This window comes from Camelina sativa, chromosome 2, assembly GCF_000633955.1.
Source record: "Camelina sativa cultivar DH55 chromosome 2, Cs, whole genome shotgun sequence".
Classification (NCBI taxonomy): Eukaryota; Viridiplantae; Streptophyta; class Magnoliopsida; order Brassicales; family Brassicaceae; genus Camelina; species Camelina sativa.
The window spans coordinates 5715659-5741120 of record NC_025686.1 but is presented as its reverse complement, the minus strand read 5'-3'; the positions used below and the strand labels follow the sequence as shown (position 1 = coordinate 5741120).

At 32.3% G+C, this 25462-nt stretch overlaps 4 protein-coding genes across 8 annotated transcripts; all 4 read left to right on the top strand.

Moving 5' to 3' along the window:
• Positions 343 to 2230, top strand: LOC104718275 (flavonoid 3'-monooxygenase-like). Its single transcript, XM_010435988.2, has 2 exons — positions 343 to 1281; positions 1477 to 2230. The coding sequence occupies exons 1-2, from the start codon at positions 343 to 345 to the stop codon at positions 2098 to 2100; spliced, it is 1563 nt and encodes a 520-aa protein (XP_010434290.1). The 3' UTR covers positions 2101 to 2230.
• Positions 4864 to 6762, top strand: LOC104718265 (flavonoid 3'-monooxygenase-like). The gene is made up of 2 exons (XM_019234082.1): positions 4864 to 5875; positions 6027 to 6762. Exons 1-2 carry the CDS (start codon positions 5348 to 5350, stop codon positions 6648 to 6650), a joined length of 1152 nt encoding a protein of 383 aa, XP_019089627.1. The 5' UTR covers positions 4864 to 5347; the 3' UTR covers positions 6651 to 6762.
• Positions 11654 to 14751, top strand: LOC104718247 (flavonoid 3'-monooxygenase-like). 5 transcript variants are annotated; one of them, XM_010435966.2, is made up of 4 exons: positions 11671 to 12195; positions 12620 to 13172; positions 13361 to 13702; positions 14415 to 14751. In XM_010435966.2, exons 1-4 carry the CDS (start codon positions 11810 to 11812, stop codon positions 14694 to 14696), a joined length of 1563 nt encoding a protein of 520 aa, XP_010434268.1. In that variant the 5' UTR covers positions 11671 to 11809; the 3' UTR covers positions 14697 to 14751. The 5 variants fall into 5 exon arrangements, with proteins under 5 accessions (XP_019089626.1, XP_019089622.1, XP_010434268.1 ...); XM_010435959.2 differs by having other exon boundaries at positions 11777 to 12195; positions 13361 to 13716; positions 14429 to 14751; XM_019234081.1 differs by lacking the exon at positions 14415 to 14751 and having other exon boundaries at positions 11654 to 12442; positions 12864 to 13172; positions 13361 to 14039.
• LOC104748853 (vegetative storage protein 1-like) lies at positions 18077 to 19137 on the top strand. Its single transcript, XM_019232636.1, has 3 exons — positions 18077 to 18501; positions 18658 to 18867; positions 18963 to 19137. The coding sequence occupies exons 1-3, from the start codon at positions 18077 to 18079 to the stop codon at positions 19135 to 19137; spliced, it is 810 nt and encodes a 269-aa protein (XP_019088181.1).

The window sequence follows — 25462 nt, the reverse complement described above, 5'->3', positions numbered from 1 at the left end:
CCATGTCTATTTACGAAAATGTATTTTGCGATGTACACAAAAGATTATGACGATTGTTGTTACGTTCCTTACAATCAATCATACTTAAGATAGTCTTTCAATCAATCTTAGTACACAATTTTGTGGTCCAAATGGATTTTGTTTTTCGTTTGAATGACTAAATTTTGGTCCCTAGAGATAAATTATCATTAAAAACAAGGAAAATTATATCATCCGCTCAAATGTTATCAGTTTATTATTCCCTCTTGAGACTCTTGAGTTCTCCACTCAGTGAAGATTAAAATACCATTAACGGACAACAACTCAAGTCCATCTCATAACTTCTACAAACAGCTGTAAAACATGTCTCCGATTTTAACTCTTTTCACTGAAAACACAATACTAATCAATGTTCAACCTTACGCAATTCCCGTTCTCATCGCCATCTTATCGATTTTATGGTATCTATTCAAACGCTCGCCGCATCCGCCTCTACCGCCTGGACCGCTAGGGCTTCCTATCGTCGGAAACCTCCCGTTTCTTGACCCGGACCTTCACACATACTTCACAAAACTCGCTCAAATTCATGGTCCAATCTTCAAACTCAATCTTGGTTCAAAACTAACCATTGTGGTCAACTCTCCAGCACTAGCTCAAGAGATCTTGAAAGATCAAGACAACAATTTCTCAAACCGTGATGTTCCTCTCACGGCGCGAGCCTATACTTATGGCGGTCTCGACCTTGTTTGGTTACCATACGGTGCCGAATATAGAATGCTTAGAAAAGTTTGCGTTCTCAAGCTTCTTAACCGCAAAACTTTGGATTCTTTCTACGAGCTCCGACGCAAAGAAATCCGGGAAACAACGAGGTATTTGTACCAGAAAGGTCAAGAAGAATCACTCGTGAACGTCGGAGACCAGCTCTTTTTGGCGATGATGAATCTTACGATGAATATGTTATTGGGAGGTTCGGTGAACGCAGAGGAAATGGAGAGTGTTGGAACAGAGTTTAAAGGAGTGATTTCTGAGATAATTAGGCTTTTGGGTGAGCCTAATATTTCTGATTTTTTCCCAATGTTAGCTAGATTCGATCTTCAAGGTCTTGTGAAGAAGATGCATGTGTGTTCTAGAGGGGTCGATGCAATACTTGATCGAGCCATTGAGCAGATGCAAAGACTAAGAAGTAAGGATGGTGATGATGGTGAATGTAAAGACTTTTTGCAACATTTGATGAAGTTAAAGGAGCAAGAAGCTGACTCGGAGGTTCCTGTTACGGTTAACCATGTCAAAGCCGTGCTCGTGGTAATGAAATAATTTCAGTTTTTATACTTTGGAGGATATCATATTCTTGCAAACAATGTAGATTAGTCTTAAGGGTGTAAACTTTTCTTTTTTAAAATGTGGGTTAGTCTTAAGATCTTCGGATACAAAAAGACAAGCTGTTTGTTTTTTCTTGAGGACTGACTTAATCAATGTGATTTTTATATATATGTGAAGGATATGGTAATTGGTGGTACAGATACATCAACCAACACGATAGAGTTTGCCATGGCCGAACTAATAAGAAACCCAGAGTTGATGAAGAGAGCGCAACAAGAGCTAGACGAAGTTGTAGGCAAAGACAATATCGTTGAAGAATCACACATCACTAGACTTCCTTACATAGTAGCCATTATGAAAGAAACACTTAGACTTTATCCAACCATTCCTTTGCTTGTCCCTCATTGTCCCACTGAAACCGCTGTTGTGGGTGGCTACACCATCCCTAAAAACACTAAGATCTTCATCAACGCTTGGTGTATTCAGAGAGACCAAAATACGTGGGATAATCCGACTGAGTTTTGTCCTGAGAGGTTTCTTAATAATAAGTCTTGTGATTTCAGTGGAACAGATTATAGGTTTCTTCCATTTGGATCTGGAAGGAGAATGTGCGCTGGTGTAGCACTCGCCGAGAGGATGGTTTTGTACACTCTCGCAACATTATTACATTCGTTCGATTGGAAGATACCGGAAGGACAAGTGGTGGAATTGGAAGAGAAGTTTGGGATTGTCTTGAAGCTCAAGACGCCTCTTGTTGCCTTGCCCATTCCAAGGTTGTCCAATTTGTATCTTTATTTATAATGGCTAAAATCTCTAAAGTTTTCTAAAAACGGAAAAGATTGTTATATTGTTACTAAGATACAACGACAAAAAAAATTACCCTTTTTTGGGTAATCATTCAATAAAGTCCATGGACAAGTCTTTCCTGATTTTGTTTCGAATAGGAATAGGCTGTAATAAATCTGTTGGAGACAAGGTTGAATATTTTTGGGTTTATAACAGATATTGCATTCAACCACATACCTTTGTATTGTCTATCTCTCTCTTATGTTCCCACTGAATAGTATTCTGAATTCGGTTAAGTGTTTTCAGTACTCCAGAATGGCCACCTTGTAAGCTATCATGACATTCATGTAAGATTAGTGCAATGAATTGAGAAGACTGCGAAATAACCGAGCGATTCTTGTAGAATAACCTCCCATTCACCATTACATATCCTTTAGTAATTAAGCATAGCGCCATCTTTACATTTCTAAATCGTATATACTTCTGATAAAAGGATCCGTTTCTGTTTCTACATAGAAATCCTTCATTTGTATGTCTGATGGCATTGTTATTGACAGTAATAAGGCATTGTAAGACCCCTCCATTGGACGCACTATTCGTTATAAACCTTCTGCAGCTTTGTTCTCCACTCCAGTTTTATACACAATGTCAAAGTCATAAGGCAACAACCTAGACAACCATACTCCATCGTACTTTCCTTTGATCGAGTAAAAATTACAAAGTCTTATGATCAGTCTGCACCACAAGCTTTATCCCCATCAATTTTTGTAAAATTATACTAATAAACATTATATTAAAACGAAGCTTTCACTGTAGCTAGATCCACTCTTATAATTTTGAAAAATTTATTATAAGTGACCTTAAATACTTTTCTAATATATATAAGTATCATCAGGTACTTTTGATTTCTGAAGATTAATTTGTATTTAAAAATATATATATATATATATATATATATATATATAACGTGTAATTGAAAATACAATAAAACATCTATAAATTAATACTCTTTAAATTAATATTCTTTATAAATTAATAAATTCTTCCGGTTCTAAGCAAGGCCAATATAAAAATGACATAATTCGATAAAATAATCAGATAATAGCATAATTAATAATAATATAAACTAATATATATATATATATATATATATATATATCTAAGAAAATTTAGTAAAATATGACTCTAGTGTTGTTTGTCTATTCTTAAATTTGCATTCTTGATAGAGCTCAACTCTAATCTTTTTCATTGCATAAAAAACTTATGGTTTTCTCTTCTCTAATTGCATTAAAAAATTATGGAGGGCACTACAAGAAAACCTGCATTTAGCGACTACCAATTGTGACTCTATATTCAGTCGCAAAAAATAGCGACCACTTAGCGATTCATTTAGGACTGTTCCCGACTTAATTTATAGAAGAAGCAAAACAGTCGCACATTTACGATAGAAACATTATAGTCGCAAAACAATCGCATTTTGAGACTGTTCAGTGACAGTAATTTATAAAAGACAAATAGTCACAAATTAGCATCAATTTTGCAACGTATACTCCGGTCACAAGTTTATTAATTTTCTTTTGTTAAAATTATTTCGGCCACAGAATTTTGGTTTTTCCTCAACTTTAGTTTTAAAAAAAATTATAATATCTTATTGTACCTCCAATAAATATATATTTTTTTTGGATCTGAAATTGTTTCCTTATGTGTACGCACAAAAATTTATGGTCTTTCAAATCGTAAAAAGTTGTGATAATCACTATCTTATATAATAAAGTAGAGAGCTACCCAAAACGTTCTTATAGACTAACAATTGAGAGGCCGCAGCCTGTCCAAATCTATGTTATCTTTTTTTTTGCATTAAAGTATTCTATTTAGGATGTTTAGAATAATAACTAAATCAAAAATAATTTAAGTAAATAAATGAACTACTCAATGTCTTTTTTGAAATCGAATACCACAATCTAAATGCAACAAGAATATTTGATGTGGAAATCGTAATATAAGACCTAGAAATAAACAAAGGCAAGCCACTTAAGATGAAGAAGGACAATGTTCAACTTGTCTTTAAGATCTCCAAGGAACTCAAAATATTAACACTCTATTTTAAAGTCATAAATTCCACCGTGAGTGTATTACATTTTTGTTACATCACAAAATAACATGTCTTAATTGTAGAATACTAAAATACAATTTAAAATTCAATAAAACAAACATCAATTATATAATTATGTTTAAACTATTAAACGATCTTTTTAACTTGTTCATAATTTAGAAAAGAATAATTTGATCATTTAAAATTAATTATATAATTAATAAAAAAAAGAAATTTAAAAGCCCTAATGACTTCTAACCAAAAATAACTTTGTTGCTATGATCTTCACCTTGTAAAGTTTCTCGAAAAAAATTAAAAAAAAACATTAACTAAGCCATAATGACTTTTAACTAAAAAAACTAATATAATAATCTCTTGCAACGCACGAGACTCAACCTGGTAAATATATTTTTTTTGGATTGTTGTTTAAGTTTCTAAAAATCGTGATAGTCTTTCAAATCTTTTCTTGTGGTCCAGATGGATTTTTTTTAATGACTTCAATTCAAAATTGTGGTACCTAGAGTCAATTTTCTTCTTTGACAAGGAACTAAAAAAAAAAGATATTATTGTTTTCATGACTACCAATTTTCTTTTGTGACATCAACTTAAAACTTTTTTTTTTTGTCAAGCAACATTTTGATAAAAGGAAAACGAGGAAAATTATATTATCCGCTCAAATGTTATCAATTTATCCTTTTATAACACCCTCAAGCCCTCAACTCAAGTCCATCCCATAACTTTTACAAATAGCTGTAAAACATGTCTCCGATTTCAACTCTATTCACCGACAACACAATACTAATCGATGTAAAACCTTACGCAATCATCGTTCTCATCGCCATCTTATCGATTCTGTGGTACCGCTTCAAACGCTCTCCCCATCCACCTCTACCGCCTGGACCTCGAGGGCTACCTATCGTCGGGAACCTGCCCTTTCTTGACCCGGATCTTCACACATACTTAACAAACCTCGCTCAAAGTCATGGTCCAATATTCAAACTCAATCTTGGTACAAAACTAACCGTTGTGGTCAACTCTCCAGCACTAGCTTGAGAGATCTTGAAAGACCAAGACATCAATTTCTCAAACCATGACGCCCCTTTCACAGGCCGAGCCCTTACCTATGGCGGTCTCGACCTTGTTTGGTTACCATACGGTGCCGAATGGAGAATGCTTAGAAAATTTTGCGTTCTCAAGCTTCTTAACCGCAAAACTTTGGATTCTTTCTACGAGCTCCGACGCAAAGCAATGCGGGAAAGAACGAGATACTTGTACCAGAAAGGTCAAGAAGAATCACCGGTAAACGTCGGAGACCAGATCTTTATGACGGTGATTAATCTTACGATGAATATGTTATGGGGAGGTTCGGTGAAAGCTGAGGAAATGGAGAGTGTTGGAATAAAGTTTAAAGGAATTATATCCGAAACAATTAGGCTTTTGGGAGTGGCTAACGTTTCTGATTTTTTCCCATTGCTAGCTAGATTTGATCTTCAAGGACTTGTGAAGAAGATGCATGTGTGTGCTCGAGAGGTTGATGCGATACTTGATCGAGCCATCGAACAGATGCAAGAACTAAGAAGTGAGGATGGTAATGATGGTGAATGTAAAGACTTTTTGCAACATTTGATGAAGTTAAAGGAGCAAGAACCTGACTCGGAGGTTCCTGTTACACTTAACCATGTCAAAGCAGTACTCGTGGTAATTCAATAGTTTCAGTTTTTTATACTTTAGAATATAAACTTCGGAGGATATTAGCATATTCTTGCAAACTATGTAGATTAATTAGTTTTACGATTTACTTGTTCTTGAGGACTGACTTAATCAATGTGATTGTTATATATATGTGAAGGATATGGTAGTTGGTGGTACAGATACTACAACCAGCACGATAGAGTTTGCGATGGCCGAACTAATAAGAAACCCAGAGTTGATGAAGAGAGCGCAACAAGAGCTAGACGATGTTGTAGGCAAAGATAACATTGTTGAAGAATCACACATCACCAAACTGCCTTACGTAGTAGCCATTATGAAAGAAACACTTAGACTTTATCCAACCGTTCCTTTGCTAGTCCCTCATCTTCCAACTGAAACCTCGGTTGTGGGAGGCTACACCATCCCTAAGAATACTAAGACCTTCATCAACGTTTGGTCTATTCAGAGAGACCCACAAGTGTGGGATAATCCGACTGAGTTTCGTCCTGAGAGGTTTCTTGATAATAAGTCTTGTGATTTTACTGGAACAGATTATAGGTTTCTTCCATTTGGATCTGGAAGGAGAATTTGCGTCGGTGTAGCACTCGCTGAGAGGGTGGTTTTGTACACTCTTGCAACACTGTTACATTCGTTCGACTGGAATATTCCCGAAGGTCAGGTGTTGGATTTGGAAAAGAAGTTTGGGATTGCCTTGAAGCTGAAGACGCCTCTTATCGCCCTGCCCGTCCCGAGATTGTATAATTCAAATCTTTATTTGTAAAAGCGAAAATCTTCATATAAGAATCTTATTTCTTAAAAGGTAAAAAGATTGTCATATTGTTACTAATATACAAGAAAAACAAAAAATTACCCGGTCTTTTTGGGTAAAAGTACAATGCGTTTTTGAAGTTTTAACCAGGTAAGTTACTGAAGTAGGACTACTTGTAAATCTTGTTAGGTATCAGTTTTTGCTTTATTTCTGTTTTTGTTCTATCTAAGATATATATAACTCACAGGATGGATGGACGGATGGACCGTATGGTTCTAAATCAAATTTTTTTTCTTGATTATATTATAATGGATAATGAATATGATGACGCATCTCCGTATTAGGTGAGGTAAGGATCCTAGTTTCCTAACAAAGTAGATTTATATATGCAGACCAGATCACGAGTACAAGCAGGCCAATCCTCTTAAGTTTGCAGCCATATCCATTTTTGGCCAATTATCTTTAAAGTATCATTATCTGAGTTAGTTGGCCAATTTTGATTAGTGACGCATATCAGTATCACCATAATGAAAAAATTAATGACGCAGCTCAGTATTATCAGTTTATCACCATATAATTTTTCACCAATTATAACCAATAAGAATGAACAAATCCTCTTAATTTAACAAAAAGAAAACTATACTCCCTTTGTTCCATCATATAAGAGTTTTTGGTTAAAACACACAAAAATTAAAACAATAATTAAATATTTTATAATTTAACCAAATTCAACCAATAGAAAAAAATACTGCAGAATTTAAATAGTTAAAATTATTAAATTAATATATAAATGCATAAAAAATTTAAAAAATCTTATAAATTGAACAAAGAAAAAAGCTTAAAAGATCTTGTATATTGGAACAAAGGGAGTATTTATTTTAGGGTTTCCTCATAAATTAACTTTTCAAAACATCATATTTTTATTTTATTTTTATCCTAAGAAAATACAGGTTAATTCCACAAAACTGAAAGTAATACACAATATAACATGTTACTACCACCGTCAATTATTTAAAAATTATGATCAACATATATATTAAAACGAAACTTTCCCGATAAAGTGTTTTAAATATATCCTTTCTTATAATTATAAAAATCAATTATAAGTGACTGTAAATTTTTTCAATATACATATGTTATTACTTGTGATTTCTCATAATTAACTTGCATTTTTAAAAAATATAAAGTTAAGTTGCGAAAATAGTGGCATGAAAGGTTTTTTGCATAAATATATGAAATAAATATATGTATGAAACCACCAATTCATATATATAGACTCTCAAAGTATTAACAAGTGATCATTTATCTTTGTTGCCTAAATGATGATTTATCTATTTTTAGTACTATATATGATGTGTATGTTTTTTAGACGTGGACTACAAATTGACTAGGCACTAATACTTGTTATCCGTATTGGTTTCAAGTCTCAACAAAAAAGTGCATGTGACTTCAATGTCGAGTTAAGGGTATTATAATTCTATTATTCACGGGTAGGGATCAAGTGTCAAGTATTAGTTTTTTTAATACCCGTCTGTTACTCAATCTTTTACCCGTTTCATAAATACTGTTTTACAAATGTTTTATAATACCACCAATATATAAGAATGTACTCTATTTTATACTGTTTTAAAATGACTTTACAACATGAGATTATAAGCTTTTAGAAGTTTGTAATTTTATATTTTTTGGAATTATATGTTGCAAATATTTATAATTTGTTCCTTATTTGTAAAAGAATATTTTGTTTTGGATCAAAGAATTATTATGCGATTACAGAAGAAAAAAATGTGTGCATGATTTTTTAGTAAATATGCGAGTAAAGATAAATGATCGGGTTTCTAGCAGGTCCATATTTTTATCGGATATCCATTTTTCAGATTTGTAGATCGAATTATAGTATTTTTGTGTTACCTAAAAAATCAATAGTATTATATTTGTCATAACGTTAGTTAATCTTCATAGTTATTTGTTATTTCCGGTTAAAGCCATATCAATACTTTTTTCTTTAAGAGAACAAGCCGATATCGATACCTTTTTACCTATTTTTCATTTTAAAAAATCATAGACTCGATGAAGACTATTTTGTCGAGAAGAATAGATTGTCAAGTGTTCGAAACAAATTGCTCATAATTTGTTTTAAGGGTGCAGTCTTCTCAAGAGTGGCCTCCTTTCTCAACCTACTCGATCAATGAGTATCCGTGGTTGTTGTAACACCCAGACTCGCCACACAGTCCGGTCAACGTGTTGACTTCTTGGTTTGGTTCAAAACTGCAATTTTTAAAATTTCAATAACAAACACAACTAACTTGAGAAAAATAAATAATAAATAGGGGTGAGTAATTAATTACTCAGTGAGAGGGTCAACACTGCCCACTGAAATGCAATGACAACAATCTACTCACATTCATCAATCATTGCATAGCATAGAATCAGACTCCACATTCTTGATATACATCCAACAAGCATAACATTTCTACATATATTCAACCTAGCATCATTATAATATTTAAATCACATTTCTTATATCATCATAGTCAATCATATACACGATCATCAATATCGCTAAACTGAAATCCCATCGGCTTAGCATGGCACGAAACAAATCCCATGTTCGCCCTTCATGAGTCATGAAACAAATCCCATGTTCGCACTCCCAACATATAATCTCATCTCATATCATCATACATTAACCATCATATTAAACCAACTCATCTTATAATGCATCATCTCATACCACTACATCACTACAAATCATTATCATAAATCTAATCATCAAAATAACACACAATATGACACAACAGACATATCCAATCATATAGTTTCCAAGCCTATACAAACAATTCAAGAAATTATGCTTAGAAGTTAACCAATGCATTTCCGCAATTCCCGCCCTCACTTTTGCTTTAATGTGATTGAGAACTGCGACTAACAAACTGAAATTGTGACTAGAAACGGCGACTGCACTCCAAAAACTTGCAGCAGAAGAAACACATTCGAAATCCAGATTAGGTATTCTGTTTTGGACAGACACAGTCATTTCTTGTGCAACAAGCAATCGTCGTGGTATTTAGGGTTTACCTTTTCCGGCCACTTTGTCGATTCAGGCAGCTTCCCTGACAACTCTTCTGTTAAGAACCACCGTCAATACTGTCTAAACTGCTCGGGTGTGACTGGAAATCTCCTCCAAAAACCCCAACTTGAATCTGGAATTTATCTGAAATACTTAGTAATTTTTCTGAAACAAATCCAGTGATTTTTCATCAACTTGCGAAACTAATAGCGAATGGAATATACCTCCGTTTGAAAAACCGTTAATTGATATGGATTCATTGCAGCAAGATCTATCTGTAGACGTTGAAAATGCTATCCAACTCCTTCTGTTTCGACGGGAAATCAGTCTCCAAAACCTCCACTTTAACTGTTCTACTCTTCCTCCTCTTCATAATAAAACCCAGATTTATTCTAAGTACCCAATAAATCATAACTCAAACCTTCAGAAAGAGACAACATAGTTAAATTAGGATTCCTTACCTAATAAACAAGTGATGGTAGAAGCTCCTCTATCCTCCGGTGAACAACGTATCCCGACTTCAGTTAACGCCGGCCACTGACGAATCGGTTATGATGACGGTGCCTTTGCCTCACGAGAGTTCTCCTCCCTCTCTCTCACTTGTTTTCTTCTTTCCTCTTTGGGCGGCTTAGGTTCGGTGTTACTCTTTTCTAAATGAAGAGGGAGATGGTTAAGTTTATACATACATATGCCACAACACCAATGACAAAACTCTTAGTCGTTTTAATATTTTTTTTTGTTTTCCATCATTTGGACTTAATGGGCTGCCTCTCATCATTTACACAAGATTAAAAGCCCATCTATTGAGTTTCAGGATGTTACAGTTGTGTGCTTCATTTTCTTTTTTCATTTGTTTCATGTTTATGCAATTGTAAAACTAGATGAAAAAAAAAAAACAGATTCTCTAACTAGATCCTCTGGATTACTATTTTCAGATTTTAAATATGTAATTTTGATTATCCAATCAATCATAAATGAATCTTTTAATTAATATGTAGTTGATACAAAAAAATGTTTCAGACTCATATAAAGACGAAAATATTATGTTCTCTCTCCCAAAATGAAAAGTAGTAATACACAAAATTGTGCACAACTTTCAAATGCTGTAAATTAAGAGAGTTTGACTAATTCTACCTTACAAAACCAGACCTACGTGTAAGGTGTGGGTCTGCTGTCACTGCCAAAACCAGTAAATTAAAGTATTTGAAGCTTAAAATTTTTGTTTTCATTGTTTGAGGTTTTTTTTATCAAATGGTTTGATATCTTTGACGTAAAAATAAAGGACCCAAATATATATATAGTAAATTAAACTTTTTGTTTGTTAAAGTAAATTGTTAAAGGATAATGTTAAAATTACCTCATTTTATCAAATGGTTTGATATCTTTGACGTAAAAATAAAGGACCAAAATATATATAGTAAATTAAACTTTTGTTTGTTAAAGTAATTTTTAAAGGATAATGTTAAAATTACGTCTTTTCCAAAACTACGTTGTATTTTCTTGGTCGTATTTAAAATTAAAATTTAATATTTATTGTGCGTCAAATAAAATAGTTTTTTGGATCCTATATTTTTCCAGAATACTGTATTGTATTTTATGATGATGATTGACTTTAACAAAAAAAAAAAAAAAACTTTATTCTGGAAACTTATGATGATGATTGACTTTAACAAAAAAAAAAAAAACTTTATGATGATTGTTGTCTAGTCCTTTACATTTTTTCAATAAATCCTTCTACTACACAAACTCTCTTCTCTTAAGGTCCAAATATATTTTGTTTTGTTTGAATGATTCAAAAAAATCGAGACCCTAGAATTGTATTATCATTTTTTATTTTGACAAAAAATAAAAAGAAAGAACATATTTTCTTTGATTTCTAGAAATGATGAAATTATATCATCCACTCAAATGTTATCAATTTTATCATCTTAAGACCTTTCGAGTCCTCTACTTAGGATTGGCTTACCGTATGCTGTACGTCGTTGTAACCGTATGCTGTACCGTATACTACCGTGAAGAAGAATGATGCTGTACGTCTTGTAACCGTATAAAATACCATCATAGGGACAACAACTTAAGTCCCTACAAACAGCTGTAAAAGATGTCTCCTATTTCAACTCTCTTCACCGACAACACAATATTGATGAATGTCAAACCTTACGCAATTCTCGTTCTCATCGCTACCTTATCGATTCTGTGGTACCGCTTCAAACGCTCTCCCCATCCGCCTCTACCACCTGGACCGCGAGGGCTACCTATCGTCGGGAACCTTCCGTTTCTTGACCCGAATCTTCACACCTACTTCACAAACCTTGCTCAAAGTCACGGTCCAATCTACAAACTCAATCTTGGTTCAAAACTAACCGTCGTGGTCAACACTCCAGCACTAGCTCGAGAGATCTTGAAAGACCAGGACATCAATTTCTCAAACCATGACGTCCCTCTCACGGCCCGAACCCTTACTTATGGCGGTCTCGACCTTGTTTGGTTACCATACGGTGCCGAATGGAGAATGCTTAGAAAGGTTTGTGTTCTCAAGCTTCTTAGCCGCAAAACTTTGGATTCTTTCTACGAGCTCCGACGCAAAGAAATCCGGGAAAGAACGAGGTATTTGTACCAGAAAGGTCAGGAAGAATCACCGGTGAACGTCGGAGACCAGATCTTTTTAACGATGATGAATCTTACGATGAATATGTTATGGGGAGGTTCGGTGAAAGCTGAGGAAATGGAGAGTGTTGGAACAGAGTTTAAAGGAGTTATTTCTGAAATAACTAGGCTTTTGGGAGAGCCTAATGTTTCTGATTTTTTCCCAATGCTAGCTAGATTCGATCTTCAAGGTCTTGTGAAGAAGATGCATGTGTGTGCTCAAGAACNCCCGAACCCTTACTTATGGCGGTCTCGACCTTGTTTGGTTACCATACGGAGCCGAATGGAGAATTCTTAGAAAGGTTTGTGTTCTCAAGCTTCTTAGCCGCAAAACTTTGGATTCTTTCTACGAGCTCCGACGCAAAGAAATCCGGGAAAGAACGAGGTATTTGTACCAGAAAGGTCAGGAAGAATCACCGGTGAACGTCGGAGACCAGATCTTTTTAACGATGATGAATCTTACGATGAATATGTTATGGGGAGGTTCGGTGAAAGCTGAGGAAATGGAGAGTGTTGGAACAGAGTTTAAAGGAGTTATTTCTGAAATAACTAGGCTTTTGGGAGAGCCTAATGTTTCTGATTTTTTCCCAATGCTAGCTAGATTCGATCTTCAAGGTCTTGTGAAGAAGATGCATGTGTGTGCTCAAGAACTCGATGCGATACTTGATCGAGCCATTGAGCAGATGCAACGACTAAGAAGTAGGGATGGTGATGATGGTGAATGTAAAGACTTTTTGCAACATTTGATGAAGTTAAAGGAACAAGAAGCTGACACGGAGGTTCCCATTACTGTTAACCATGTCAAAGCCGTACTCATGGTAAGAATCTAGACTTTTATCGATAAAATGAAAATTTTATGTATGAAAATGAAAAGAATCTAGACTTTTATCGGAAAAATCTTATGGAAACGCAAAACTATTCTGTCATACGGAATTACCAATAAAAAAGATGTTTATTCATAAGAACTGACTTATTCAATGTGTTAATTTGTTATATATATGTGAAGGATATGGTAGTTGGCGGTACAGATACATCAACGAACACAATCGAGTTTGCGATGGCCGAACTAATAAGAAAGCCAGAGTTGATGAAGAGAGCGCAACAAGAGCTAGACGAAGTTGTAGGCAACAACAACATAGTTGAAGAATCACACATCGCTAGACTTCCTTACATAGTAGCCATTATGAAAGAAACACTTAGACTTTATCCAACCATTCCTTTGCTTGTCCCTCATCGTCCAACTGAAACCGCGGTTGTGGGAGGCTACACCATCCCTAAAAACACTAAGATCTTCATCAACGCTTGGTGTATTCAGAGAGACCCAAATGTGTGGAAGAATCCAACTGAGTTTCGTCCCGAGAGGTTTCTTGATGATAAGTCTTGTGATTTCAATGGAACTGATTATAGGTTTCTTCCATTTGGATCTGGAAGGAGAATTTGTGCGGGTATAGCACTTGCCGAGCGGATGGTTTTGTACACTCTTGCAACGCTACTGCATTCTTTCGAATGGAAAATTCCGGAAGGTCACGTGTTGGATTTGGAAGAGAAGTTTGGGATTGTCTTAAAGCTCAAGACACCTCTTGTTGCCTTGCCCGTTCCGAGGTTGTCCAATTCGAATCTTTATTTGTAAATGCTAAAGTTTTCTAAAAACAGAAAGAAATATTTATATATTGACCGTTATTAAATATGTTATACCAAAATAAAATATATACTACCCCGGCTTTTCAATTAAGCAGAATTACTGCAGAAGTATAATATTAGTTTGTATTGAACATCTACGCCGTGATACTTCTATTTCAGGCGCTTACGAAAAATGAGTTGATCATTTATGCCATGCGATACTTCTATTTCAAGATAAGTTTATTGGTATTTTCATTTCCAAGGAATTTTATATAGTACTAGTAATTGACCCGCGCTACGCGCTGGAGCTATATTGTGGGTTTTTTTTGTGTTGTTTTGGTATTTTGTTTTTGGGAAAAAGATGGCTAGCTACATGAAGTATAGGTGAATACATGGTCACACATATCAAGTATACTATTGTATACTCAACTATATNTGAGTTTCGTCCCGAGAGGTTTCTTGATGATAAGTCTTGTGATTTCAATGGAACTGATTATAGGTTTCTTCCATTTGGATCTGGAAGGAGAATTTGTGCGGGTATAGCACTTGCCGAGCGGATGGTTTTGTACACTCTTGCAACGCTACTGCATTCTTTCGAATGGAAAATTCCGGAAGGTCACGTGTTGGATTTGGAAGAGAAGTTTGGGATTGTCTTAAAGCTCAAGACACCTCTTGTTGCCTTGCCCGTTCCGAGGTTGTCCAATTCGAATCTTTATTTGTAAATGCTAAAGTTTTCTAAAAACAGAAAGAAATATTTATATATTGACCGTTATTAAATATGTTATACCAAAATAAAATATATACTACCCCGGCTTTTCAATTAAGCAGAATTACTGCAGAAGTATAATATTAGTTTGTATTGAACATCTACGCCGTGATACTTCTATTTCAGGCGCTTACGAAAAATGAGTTGATCATTTATGCCATGCGATACTTCTATTTCAAGATAAGTTTATTGGTATTTTCATTTCCAAGGAATTTTATATAGTACTAGTAATTGACCCGCGCTACGCGCTGGAGCTATATTGTGGGTTTTTTTTGTGTTGTTTTGGTATTTTGTTTTTGGGAAAAAGATGGCTAGCTACATGAAGTATAGGTGAATACATGGTCACACATATCAAGTATACTATTGTATACTCAACTATATAAAGTATATGTATTGCATGGCCACATGTATGAACTATATGACGTCATGTGTTCAACATCATAGACATATAATCTGGTACACTGATTGATTAATTCCGGTGAAGACCGATGTTGACTCCGGTGTTGACCAAAAAAAATTATAAAATTAAAAATAAAAACTAAAAAATTACTATATTTAATCATTTATGGTTTTTATTAATTAAAAATATTATATTCAATATCTAAATATTTTTTATATATTTTTAATGTATTCATTCTTGGAAGATTTTCAAAAATACCTCTTTTCCTATGTCATTTCAAAAATACCCTTTTATGTTGTCCATTTTAAAAAATACTCCTTTTCTATATATAAAATAACTAAATTCTAAGCCTTAAACTCCAAATACTAAATCCTAACTCCTCAAAACTATATTATAAATATAAAATAGAGAATCCAAACCTTAGAAAAAATCTAAAAATTAAATTAACATTCTTATACTTAGTTAATTTTCAACTTTAAAGCTAAACTAATAGTTAAATAAAAATCACTGATAATTATTTTCAAGATATAATATAAAGGCATTTGCAAAAATACTCTTATTCTATACCCTTTTGCAAACATACCCTTAAATCAAATATATTTGTTTTGCTAAAATGAATTTTTTGTATTTTTATCTTTTATTATTAAAAGTAAATATTGTGAATCTTGTTGTTGTTGTTGTTTAATTTATATGTTATTTTGAGTATGTAAATTTTAAAGTAAAGAGTATCTAAAATTTTGTATACCATGCAAAATTTAGAGTAAAGAGTCATATACTCAATCTTTTGCATATTATTTTCTAATGAAAGTAGTTGAGTTTGATTTTATTGATTTTGTAGTATAAATATTCTGATTATCAGATATATATATATATATATATATATCTTAAATATAATTATAAATGATTTTTATATCTTGAAAATAATTATAAATGATTTCTGTCTTGAAAATAATTATAAATAATTTTTATTTAACTATTTACTTTAAGCTTGAAAAATAAAAAGTAACTAATTATAAGAGTGAATATATTAGAGATATATAAAAAATATTTGGATATTGAATAGAATATGTTTTTTATTCATGAAAAACCATAATTAATTTAGTATAATAATTTTTTATTTTAAATTTTAAATTTTAAAAAATTTAAAATATTTTTTTTTGGTCAGTGTTGGTCAACGCCGGAGTCAACGTCGGTCTTCGCCGGAGTCAGTCAACCAGTGTACTGGATTATATGTTTAGGGTGTTGACCACATAACGTCATATAGTTCATGCATGTGGTCATGTAATACATATACTTCGTGTAGTTGATTATACAATATTATACTTGGCATGTGTGACCATGCATTCTCCGATACTTCATGTAGCTAGGCATCTTTTTTCCTTTGTTTTTTGGTAATGTGTTTATTAAATTTTGGGTCTGCTTAAGTGGTATGTATTTTTTTAATTTGTTTTTTTTTTCTTTCTCTCTTATGGTTTATGTGTTAGTATTATTTACTTCTATTTTCATACGTAATAAAGGTAAACCATGTTGTTTATTAGTTTTGTTTTCTTTAAAATATAGAATTAGAAGTATAATTTTTATTGGAGTAGTTATGGTTGATTATGTCCGTAGTTTTGGTTGATGAAAATTAGTTGTTATTTTGTGGTTGTATTGTTATTTGCTTTTAAATTATGTGGTTGTAGGATATCGTTTAATTATTTTCTTATGTATTTAGTTACCTGTGCAAGTAGTTTGTTCTCAGTAATTGTGAGTTTGGATTGGTTAGGTAGTTGGGTTCATTTGTAAAATGTAAAATGTATCAAAGTAATAGTTGTTAATTTTTTTGTGTTCGCTATGTGGTTTTTTTGTTTGTTTAAGCTGTTGGGCCTTGTTTTCTGTAGGCCTTAAAATCAGTTTGTTTTTTGGGGCTTTTGTGGTTTGTTTATTGATTTGTGAATGGTTCTGGTCCGTTTTGCAGATATCTGGTCTAGTGAACGGTTAGCAGATAAGCAATTTCTCTGATGTAGAGTAGACTTTGATCTTTGGAATTGTTTGAGTTGTTTTTTGAGAAGAACCCAACAATGGTTTACAAACAAATAAAAGATTCATAGAATTGTTGAAATGCAAATCATTTGCTTTTGCCAATTTTTGCCGAAATCAGTAGTTAGATGCCGATCTGGATTCTTTAGTTAATTATCAGAAGTTATTATAATTTTTTTGAAGTCCCCATTTTTTTTGGCGACGGACCATATTACTTCAACATTGGTGTCACTGCGAGTGACTTTATCAACTCGATTTTGTTCCAGGTAAAGTTCGGAGTAGGAGTAGAATCTACTGCTATTATTGACTCGGGTTTTTAATTAAATCTATCTTCACTTTGATTGTTCCACCGGCGCAGCAAGAGAAGTTGTATCTTACGAACATAGTTGTAGAACTAAATAATAAGGTCGGAAGATGACTTCTACTGTGAACTTAATGTTGAACGTTTTTCCTGCATCTTTCCCTTGAACTAATGGTCTGTGCATATCTGACATTCTTTATGTTTGCTCATTATTTTGTTATTTGCACAAGCATGATTTAATAACAAATTATCTCTTCTAGGAAATGATTAGTGTCATAGTCTCTGTTAATAACAAATCATCTCTTCTACAAACATCTATAGTTTGCCCCAAAAAAAAAAGATTAGCGATCAAAAACGTGCTCCAAAATCGAGTGGTGCAAGTGAAAAAAACTCATTTATTCTCTTAATAGTGATGGGATAAGCAATCATTTAATTTGCATCAAACGAAGCTAGACACGTAAACTTATCTCCCCATATGGCACATCGTATCATCATAAGTTATAAGTAATAAAACCATAACGCAAAACAAACCTCACACTGTTATAAATACCAACCTTTGTATATGCCACAGATAAACATTATAAATTAAATAAATAACCGTACAAAAAAAAACAAAATGAAAATTCTCTTACTCTCACTTCTCTTGTTCTTGGCCGCTACGGTCTCCCACAGCCGGCCTTCAGAACCCGTTCCTAGGCTCATCGAGCTCTTCACATCAACAAAAATCGTTGAGAATGAAGCCGAGTTCTTAGAGAAACAACGACTCTCCATCAGCTACCCCAACTGCAGAAGCTGGCACCTTGGTGTTGAGACCTCTAACATCATAAACTTCAAGACGGTGCCCGCAAATTGCAAAGACTATGTTGAAGACTACTTGACAACTTCCCAACAGTACCGTTACGACTCTAAAACGGTGTGCAAAGAGGCTTATTTCTACGCTAAAGGCTTTGTCCTAAAGAATGACACCTACAATGTTTGGATCTTTGACTTAGACGAGAACCTCCTCTCTAATGTTCCCTTTTACGCCAAATATGGATACGGGTATATACATATTACTATAATTAGTCCTACCACAACCATGCATAGACTGTTTTAGTTAAACTTCTTGTAGTAGTACTCATCATGTCCATATATTCTATTAATTCTTAGATGTCAACATATAGTAGAGCAATACGTTTTGTTCGTTCAGTTTCTTAGAACAGAGAAGCATGAACCGGAGACGTTCAGGAAGTGGTTGGAGGCCGGAGAAGCTCCTGTCCTCCCAGAGACCTTGCATCTTTACCAAAACATCCTTGAACTCGGGATTAGCCCCGTCTTACTCACTCAACGATTCCAAGATTTGGAGGAAGTCACTCTAAAGAATCTCAAAGCTGTTGGATTCCCCTACTGGAGGCATGTCTTTTTCAAGTAAGAATAGTTAAAGTAACTTTAATCATATATACCGTACTTAAATATATATAATATAAGTTTACATCGATATATGTAAATGTGGGGAAACGTAGGCCAACAAGCTCGAGCAAGGAGATAGCGAACTTCAAGTCAGAGGAGAGAAAGAATCTGGAGACGAATGGCCACACTATCATTGGGAACATTGGAGATCAATGGGCTGATTTGGCTAAGGACAGCCCTGGGAGAAGGACTTTTAAGCTCCCTAATCCACTCTACTACAAGGTCTAATAAAGATCATGCATCAACCTTGTATGTTTTTTTTTTGTTTATCTATGTAAGCCTGTCCCAAAAGTCCACAATGGAACGACCAGTCAAAAAAACAGAGCCACCTTCCCTCCCGTTGAGAGACAAGAGATGAGCAAAGCCGTTGGAATGGATGACACCGTGAAGGAGGTGAGTGTTGTCTTCAAACTGAGAGTAAACCCAGTCTTCAATATCCAGAGCCAAGCTGCACCACTTGCAGTTGCTGCCTTCAGAGAAATTCTGAGTATTACCACACCTCGAGCAAGCCTTAGTGTCTCCTCGAGACCTTATGATGAAGTGATACCTCTTTCTGCACACTGGATGACTACTCCAACCTTGAAAAAACAAAGAAGTTTAGCTCAGTATTTGCTTTCAATCTCATGCATGCACACACCATGATAATAGGTAAAAAACTTTATTTTGAAAGGAGATCTGAGGAATCTGGAAGGATGTGGACTCACCAACGACTCAGCAGTGGTCACAGTAGACAGATGTAGAGGATCTCGTGACATCACCTTTTGCGGCCGTTCCACCACCACCACCTTTCCCTCCTCTACAACGTCGAGAGAGACGACCCTAGAAGAGAGATCTGAAGCACCGTCCGGCGACACTAAAACTAAAAACTTAGAAAGAAAAAAGAAATAGTAAAAGAGAGAGATTTGAGATTTACGATATAGAAGAGAGATCAAGTGGAAAGCATTATATAGGAATTCAAGTAACACGGGAAAGTAGTGGGACTTCAATTGAAAAAGAAAACATTGAAAGAATGGAATTACAGTTTCAAAGGAAAACGAAACGATTGACATGCAAGACTTGAATCTGTTTCAAAGGAAAACGAAACGATAGAGATGGAAGTGAGGAACGCTGAAGAGGCGGGACGGTTGAGGTCGCACAAGGCGTACGGTGGCGTTGACCTTCGTGAAAAAGGGTTTTATTTGCAGAACATACTATCCATCGAATAAAAATATATTGGACCCTGAAAGAAACAAAAAACTGGGCTTTCAAAGATATAAGAAACAAATCCATATGAATATGGGCTGTGCCGAAAATTTGGGTTTATTAAACAGAGAGAATTGTTGACATGGCAGCACAAGGAGTGAGTAAAGTGTACTATCTATATATATATATAGATGAGAAGGTTTTTTTCTAACTTTGCCTGCCAATGCGACACTTGTTGCTCTATATTTGTGACACATGTCTTTCTCACTAATCTTAACTTAAACATTTTTTATATACCTCATTTCTTTTTTATCTTATATGGTGTATAATTTGCTTGAAAACCTTTTTTTCATATTGTTACAGAAATATATTTCTTCCAACTTTTAGTTTTAACATATAATATATTTTTAAATCAAAGCATATACCATATAACCTAAAAATAAAACTAATGATCAACTTAATTAAAACTAAAAAAATTTCATACTTTTAAAGTAAAAATAGAAACCAAGTTAATTTATGAAAGACAAAATTTAAAAATATAGAATATGTACTAATATATTTTTAAAAAATCACATTGTATTTAATAATCATATATATTGTATTAAAGATAAAACTCAGATAAAAATAAAACTACTGATCAAATCAATTAAAACAAAAAAAAGTTTTCATACTTTTAAAGTAAAAAATTGAAACCAAGTTAATTTATGATAGAGTAATTAAAAAATATAGATCAGACCAATTAAAACAAAAAAAAAGTTTTTATACTTTTAAAATAAAAATTGAAGCCAAATTAATTTATGACAGACTAATTTAAAAATATTAAATATGTTCTAATATATTTAAAAAATCACAATGTATCTAATAATCATATATTTTGTATTAAAGACAAAACTCAGACAAAATTAAATTCTATTTAATACTCTATAAGTTACAGTTTGACTGTCTTTAAAGCGTATGTACTAAAACAAAATAAAAATAACATAATTGCTTAATCATCCCATAAATTAATAGAAAACAATAGTTTCACAAAATAATTTTATGGAAATTATACTATTTATTTTAAAATGATTAGAAAATAGAAATAATTTTATGGTAATTTGACACACTTTTCTTTTCATGAATTTTATTCAAAATTTAAGGTGAGATATAGTATAAGATATTTCATAAATTTTAATGACATGAGCCATATTTTAATATGCATTATTCCATTTTTTTATATATTAAGGGTGCTTACAAGATTAGAGAGTAAACACTGGCGGATATGATAAATCGTGAGTACACTTATTAATTATTCAAAATAATCATTGGTGATTCTTTACCTTCTAAAACATATTGTCTAGATTCATAATCTCATTAGTATAGTACAAAATTCAGGTTTTAGAAGTTTAATTTATTGATTGGATGAATTTGAGCCGGTCTGATTTTTTTTCTCACATATATTATTTTAAAATCATCAAAATCTGATGAAAAAGTCAACATATAGATATTATAAGTTTAAAGATAGTTAATTATAAAAAATATTTAGATGTAAGTTAATATATATTAGAAATGTAGTTATGTCAGAAAAATAATTAGAATGTATCTATTGTTGATATCAATTTTTCTGATTTTGCCTTCCCTTCCATCTACACCAATTGACATGTTGGAGAGTTCATTTTTCTTATAATTAAAAGAACATAATGAATAAGAATAGAGACAAGGACGGAGAAATAACCCATCATCATAGAGAAAATCAAACCATAGCAACATATTGTGGAGTAAAAAAGAAAATCAAATATTAAGATTGAGTTAAAGAATATATAAAGTTGTAAAACCACTCGCAAAAAGATAAATATTTATCAATTATTTTTTTTTACGATTGAGACTAAAACATAATTTTTATTTATCTACTTTAATGTTACTGAGTTTCGATAATAATTTCTGATTATAGAAACCTAGCAAATCATCATGTAATTCTTGATCGCATCCATATATTACAGCTTTGGAAAAAATGTAGGCAAAGATGAGATTTATCTGGTAATATTTGTAGACAAATTTCAATACTCAATTTTTGTTTCCAACGTCTGATATATGGTCTCTACACATACCTCATGTGTGCTAAGATAATCTCCAATATATATTCTAATTTTTATTCTAAAATAGAGCATATTTTATACTCTAAAATAGAATTAGTGTAAAAATATTAAAGTTGGATATAGAGTACTCCTACCATTTACACTATTTTAGAATAAGATATAGAATATGGTTAGAGCAAATATTACTCTATAACAGAGTATTGATTTTGAGATAGAGTGGGGTTGGAGATGCTCTAAGAACATAACAATTTATCACAAAACAATAAAATTCAAAACAACAAAACTTTGAGGGAATTAATTACTTCAATCAAAAAAAAAATTTATATGTTTTGTTTATTTTATTTTGCGTCCAAACATTAAGAACCAAATATATAAAAGTATTAAACATTTTTTTTAAAAAAATCATATTAAAAAAATGCATTTCAAAAATATATTTCTAAATTTAAGATATATAATAACTAATAAAAATAAAATTAAATATATTTCACGCGTCACGCGAGCCTATTTCTAGTTAATTATATATATATATATATATATATATATATAATTCTTACACGTTTCCCTTACCACCACATATATGACAAACATGGGAGTGGCAAAAGTTTAGACAGTTGTTGTCTTGTTGATCCTCCTAAACTTATTCAAGAAAATATGGATATCAATTGGGATAATGGAGATATCAGAAGGATATTCATTTCTAACCACTAATTACCTTAGGTTTTGTAGCTATTTCAATGGCTTTGAGGCTCAACATCAGGAACCCCTATGTTCCTACCATATGTATATGATGTAAGTCTCCTAGGTAAAAAGAAAGGCACACATAAATCAATAGATGATTTGCAACGTGTTAATCAACTAATGCTATATACGTACTTCTCCACCCACTATAACCACCGCAAAGAAGCCTCATATCATATGACTACAAAAGTCTCTTCGCCTACATACTTGAAAGGAGAAAAATATTAGAAAGAATTACTGAAATGTTATCCAAAAGTTGGTTTATTACTTATATCTATAAATCTTTTGAAAATTACTCAAATGTTTAGTGACCTATGGTAATTACAATTTACTCCTTGAGTTTTGTTTTTTGATTTTGAGTAAAAAAAATAAAAGAAAAAAATACACATCAGCAAATTAAATACACATCATTTTCGATTTTCCACGTCACAACCCAAAAAAAAAAAACTTAATCGGTTGTAAAATCGGGAAAACGAAAAAAAATTGATTTTTTTTTACTGAAAATAGGATGATATATGTTAGATCTAATATTGGGTTATCAAAAACAGTTGAATTAACAAAGAAATCGATGAAAAACGAGTGAATAAACTACCGGCGGCCATGAAATAGGGTTACAGGTTCGGGTGGAGAAGATAAATTCGAAATGAATGTTTTACCCTTTATTAAAAACGAAAAATGCACAAAATAGGGTTTTGAGGTGTTGAACCCGTGACACACAACCTGAGAAACGGGTCATTAACCAACTGAGCTGTGCGTTTTTCTAGTAACTATCACGCAAACAAAGTATATAACCACCAAACGTTATAATATTAATAGTAATTATAATTCTGTGCCTGCTCAGATTCACTCGTATAATAAATTTATAAAGTTAATTTTTTCATAATATATTATACAAAATAATTAAAAAATTAAACTCAAAATTCGAATAAAAAAATAAAAAAATTCCGACGAAGTGATGACTGAGTTATTGACTTAAACGGCTGACTTATGAAATATTTGTAAGTTTATATTATTATAACTCAATATTTAAATTTACAATTGAAATATGAATATTACAATTATTATAACCAATAAAAAGTCATAATTATAAAGAAAAATTGATTTTTACACATTCTCACCAGAATGTGTTAAACATACAACACATGACGTTTAGGGGTTAGGGTTAGGGTTGGGGTTTAGGGTTTGAGATGTAGGGTTCAGATGAGTAACATTATTTGTTTTTTTATTTTGGTTCTAATGTGTTTTAATGTGTTTGGTTTAAGGTGGTAAATGGATAAACTAATATTATTACCATTTAAATATATTTTTAAAAAATCAAAAAAAAATTTAGTTATTTCCGGTTATAGGTCGGTTAGATTAATATATAACCATACGTCTCTCGATATTACAAAAAGTGTTTTTAGAGAAGCGAAAAATCACTAATTATGTGCCTGCTCAAATCCACACGCATAATAAATTCATAAAGTTAGCTTTTTATCACAAGATATTATTGCAAATAATTAAATAAATTATTATTCGAATTTAGAATTTTATTTTTCTAAAAGTATTAAAACGTCTCTCGATATTACAAAAAGTGTTGTTAGGGAAGCGCGAAAAATCACTAATTCTGTGCCTGCACAAATCCACACGTATAATAAAATTCATAAAGTGAGCTTTTTATCACAAGATATTATTGCAAATAATTAAATAATTATTATTCGAATTTAGAATTTTATTTTTCTAAAAGTATTCCTCCAACAATTGAATATTAAAATTATTATAACTCAAAATTTAAATTTAGAATGGAAANTATTTGAAATGAAAATAGACATAGACCTAAATTTTATTCAAAAATGTTACCAATCACTAAGAAAACTAATTTTTTTGAAGTTGAATTTGAATAATCATGTGTTATGGTTGATGTACAAGTTTGAGGTATATCTTTTGTAAAATTGTTAACTCAAAAGATTATTCAACATCATGGAAATTTTCATGAGTTAAAGATGTGGTAAGTTGAGTTATCTATTTTTTTTAATTAAAAAAAAAACGAAAATTCAGTTATATAATACCAAAAAATTATTTTTTTTGTTTTTATTTAATTCATACATCAAAAAAATAATTTTACTGTTTTTTTTTATTTAATAACTTTTTTAATTAGTTATTTTATTTCTCCTAAATTATTAATTTTTATTATTATTTGAAATGAAAATAGACAAAGATCTAAATATGATAAGATTTTTAATATTATGGCATGCATGTAGTTAATTTTTTAATTTGCAATGTAACAAAGAAGTTTAGTTAACAATGTAACTCAGCCACAACATGAAAAACATTACAGTATTTAAAAAGCAAAAAAAATTGCTACCAAACTCAGCCGCTTCATCAACTGAAAATATGTAACTCAGCCGTATCGTTTGATAAGTCAGCCGTAACTGAATAACATTCTAGTAATTAATCTTTTGCTAATAATTCAGCCGTCAAACGGCTGAGTTGTCGCTAAGTCAGCCTATAACGGCTGAGTTATAGTTTTTTTACCATAACTCAGTCGTAACAACATCTCATAAGTCAGCCGTTTTTCA

What these genes read in the sequence shown, in the direction of transcription:
- LOC104718275 (XM_010435988.2), top strand. Translation starts at nt 343, where the DNA reads ATGTCTCCGATTTTAACTCTTTTCACTGAAAACACAATACTAATCAAT. An exon ending in ATGTCAAAGCCGTGCTCGTG is followed by an intron (nt 1,282 to 1,476) that starts GTAATGAAATAA and finishes ATATATGTGAAG; the next exon opens with GATATGGTAATTGGTGGTAC.
- LOC104718265 (XM_019234082.1), top strand. Translation starts at nt 5,348, where the DNA reads ATGCTTAGAAAATTTTGCGTTCTCAAGCTTCTTAACCGCAAAACTTTG. An exon ending in ATGTCAAAGCAGTACTCGTG is followed by an intron (nt 5,876 to 6,026) that starts GTAATTCAATAG and finishes ATATATGTGAAG; the next exon opens with GATATGGTAGTTGGTGGTAC.
- LOC104718247 (XM_019234081.1), top strand. Translation starts at nt 11,810, where the DNA reads ATGTCTCCTATTTCAACTCTCTTCACCGACAACACAATATTGATGAAT. An exon ending in AAGCTGAGGAAATGGAGAGT is followed by an intron (nt 12,443 to 12,863) that starts GTTGGAACAGAG and finishes GAGGAAATGGAG; the next exon opens with AGTGTTGGAACAGAGTTTAA. An exon ending in ATGTCAAAGCCGTACTCATG is followed by an intron (nt 13,173 to 13,360) that starts GTAAGAATCTAG and finishes ATATATGTGAAG; the next exon opens with GATATGGTAGTTGGCGGTAC.
- LOC104748853 (XM_019232636.1), top strand. Translation starts at nt 18,077, where the DNA reads ATGAAAATTCTCTTACTCTCACTTCTCTTGTTCTTGGCCGCTACGGTC. An exon ending in TACGCCAAATATGGATACGG is followed by an intron (nt 18,502 to 18,657) that starts GTATATACATAT and finishes TCAGTTTCTTAG; the next exon opens with AACAGAGAAGCATGAACCGG. An exon ending in TGGAGGCATGTCTTTTTCAA is followed by an intron (nt 18,868 to 18,962) that starts GTAAGAATAGTT and finishes GGGGAAACGTAG; the next exon opens with GCCAACAAGCTCGAGCAAGG.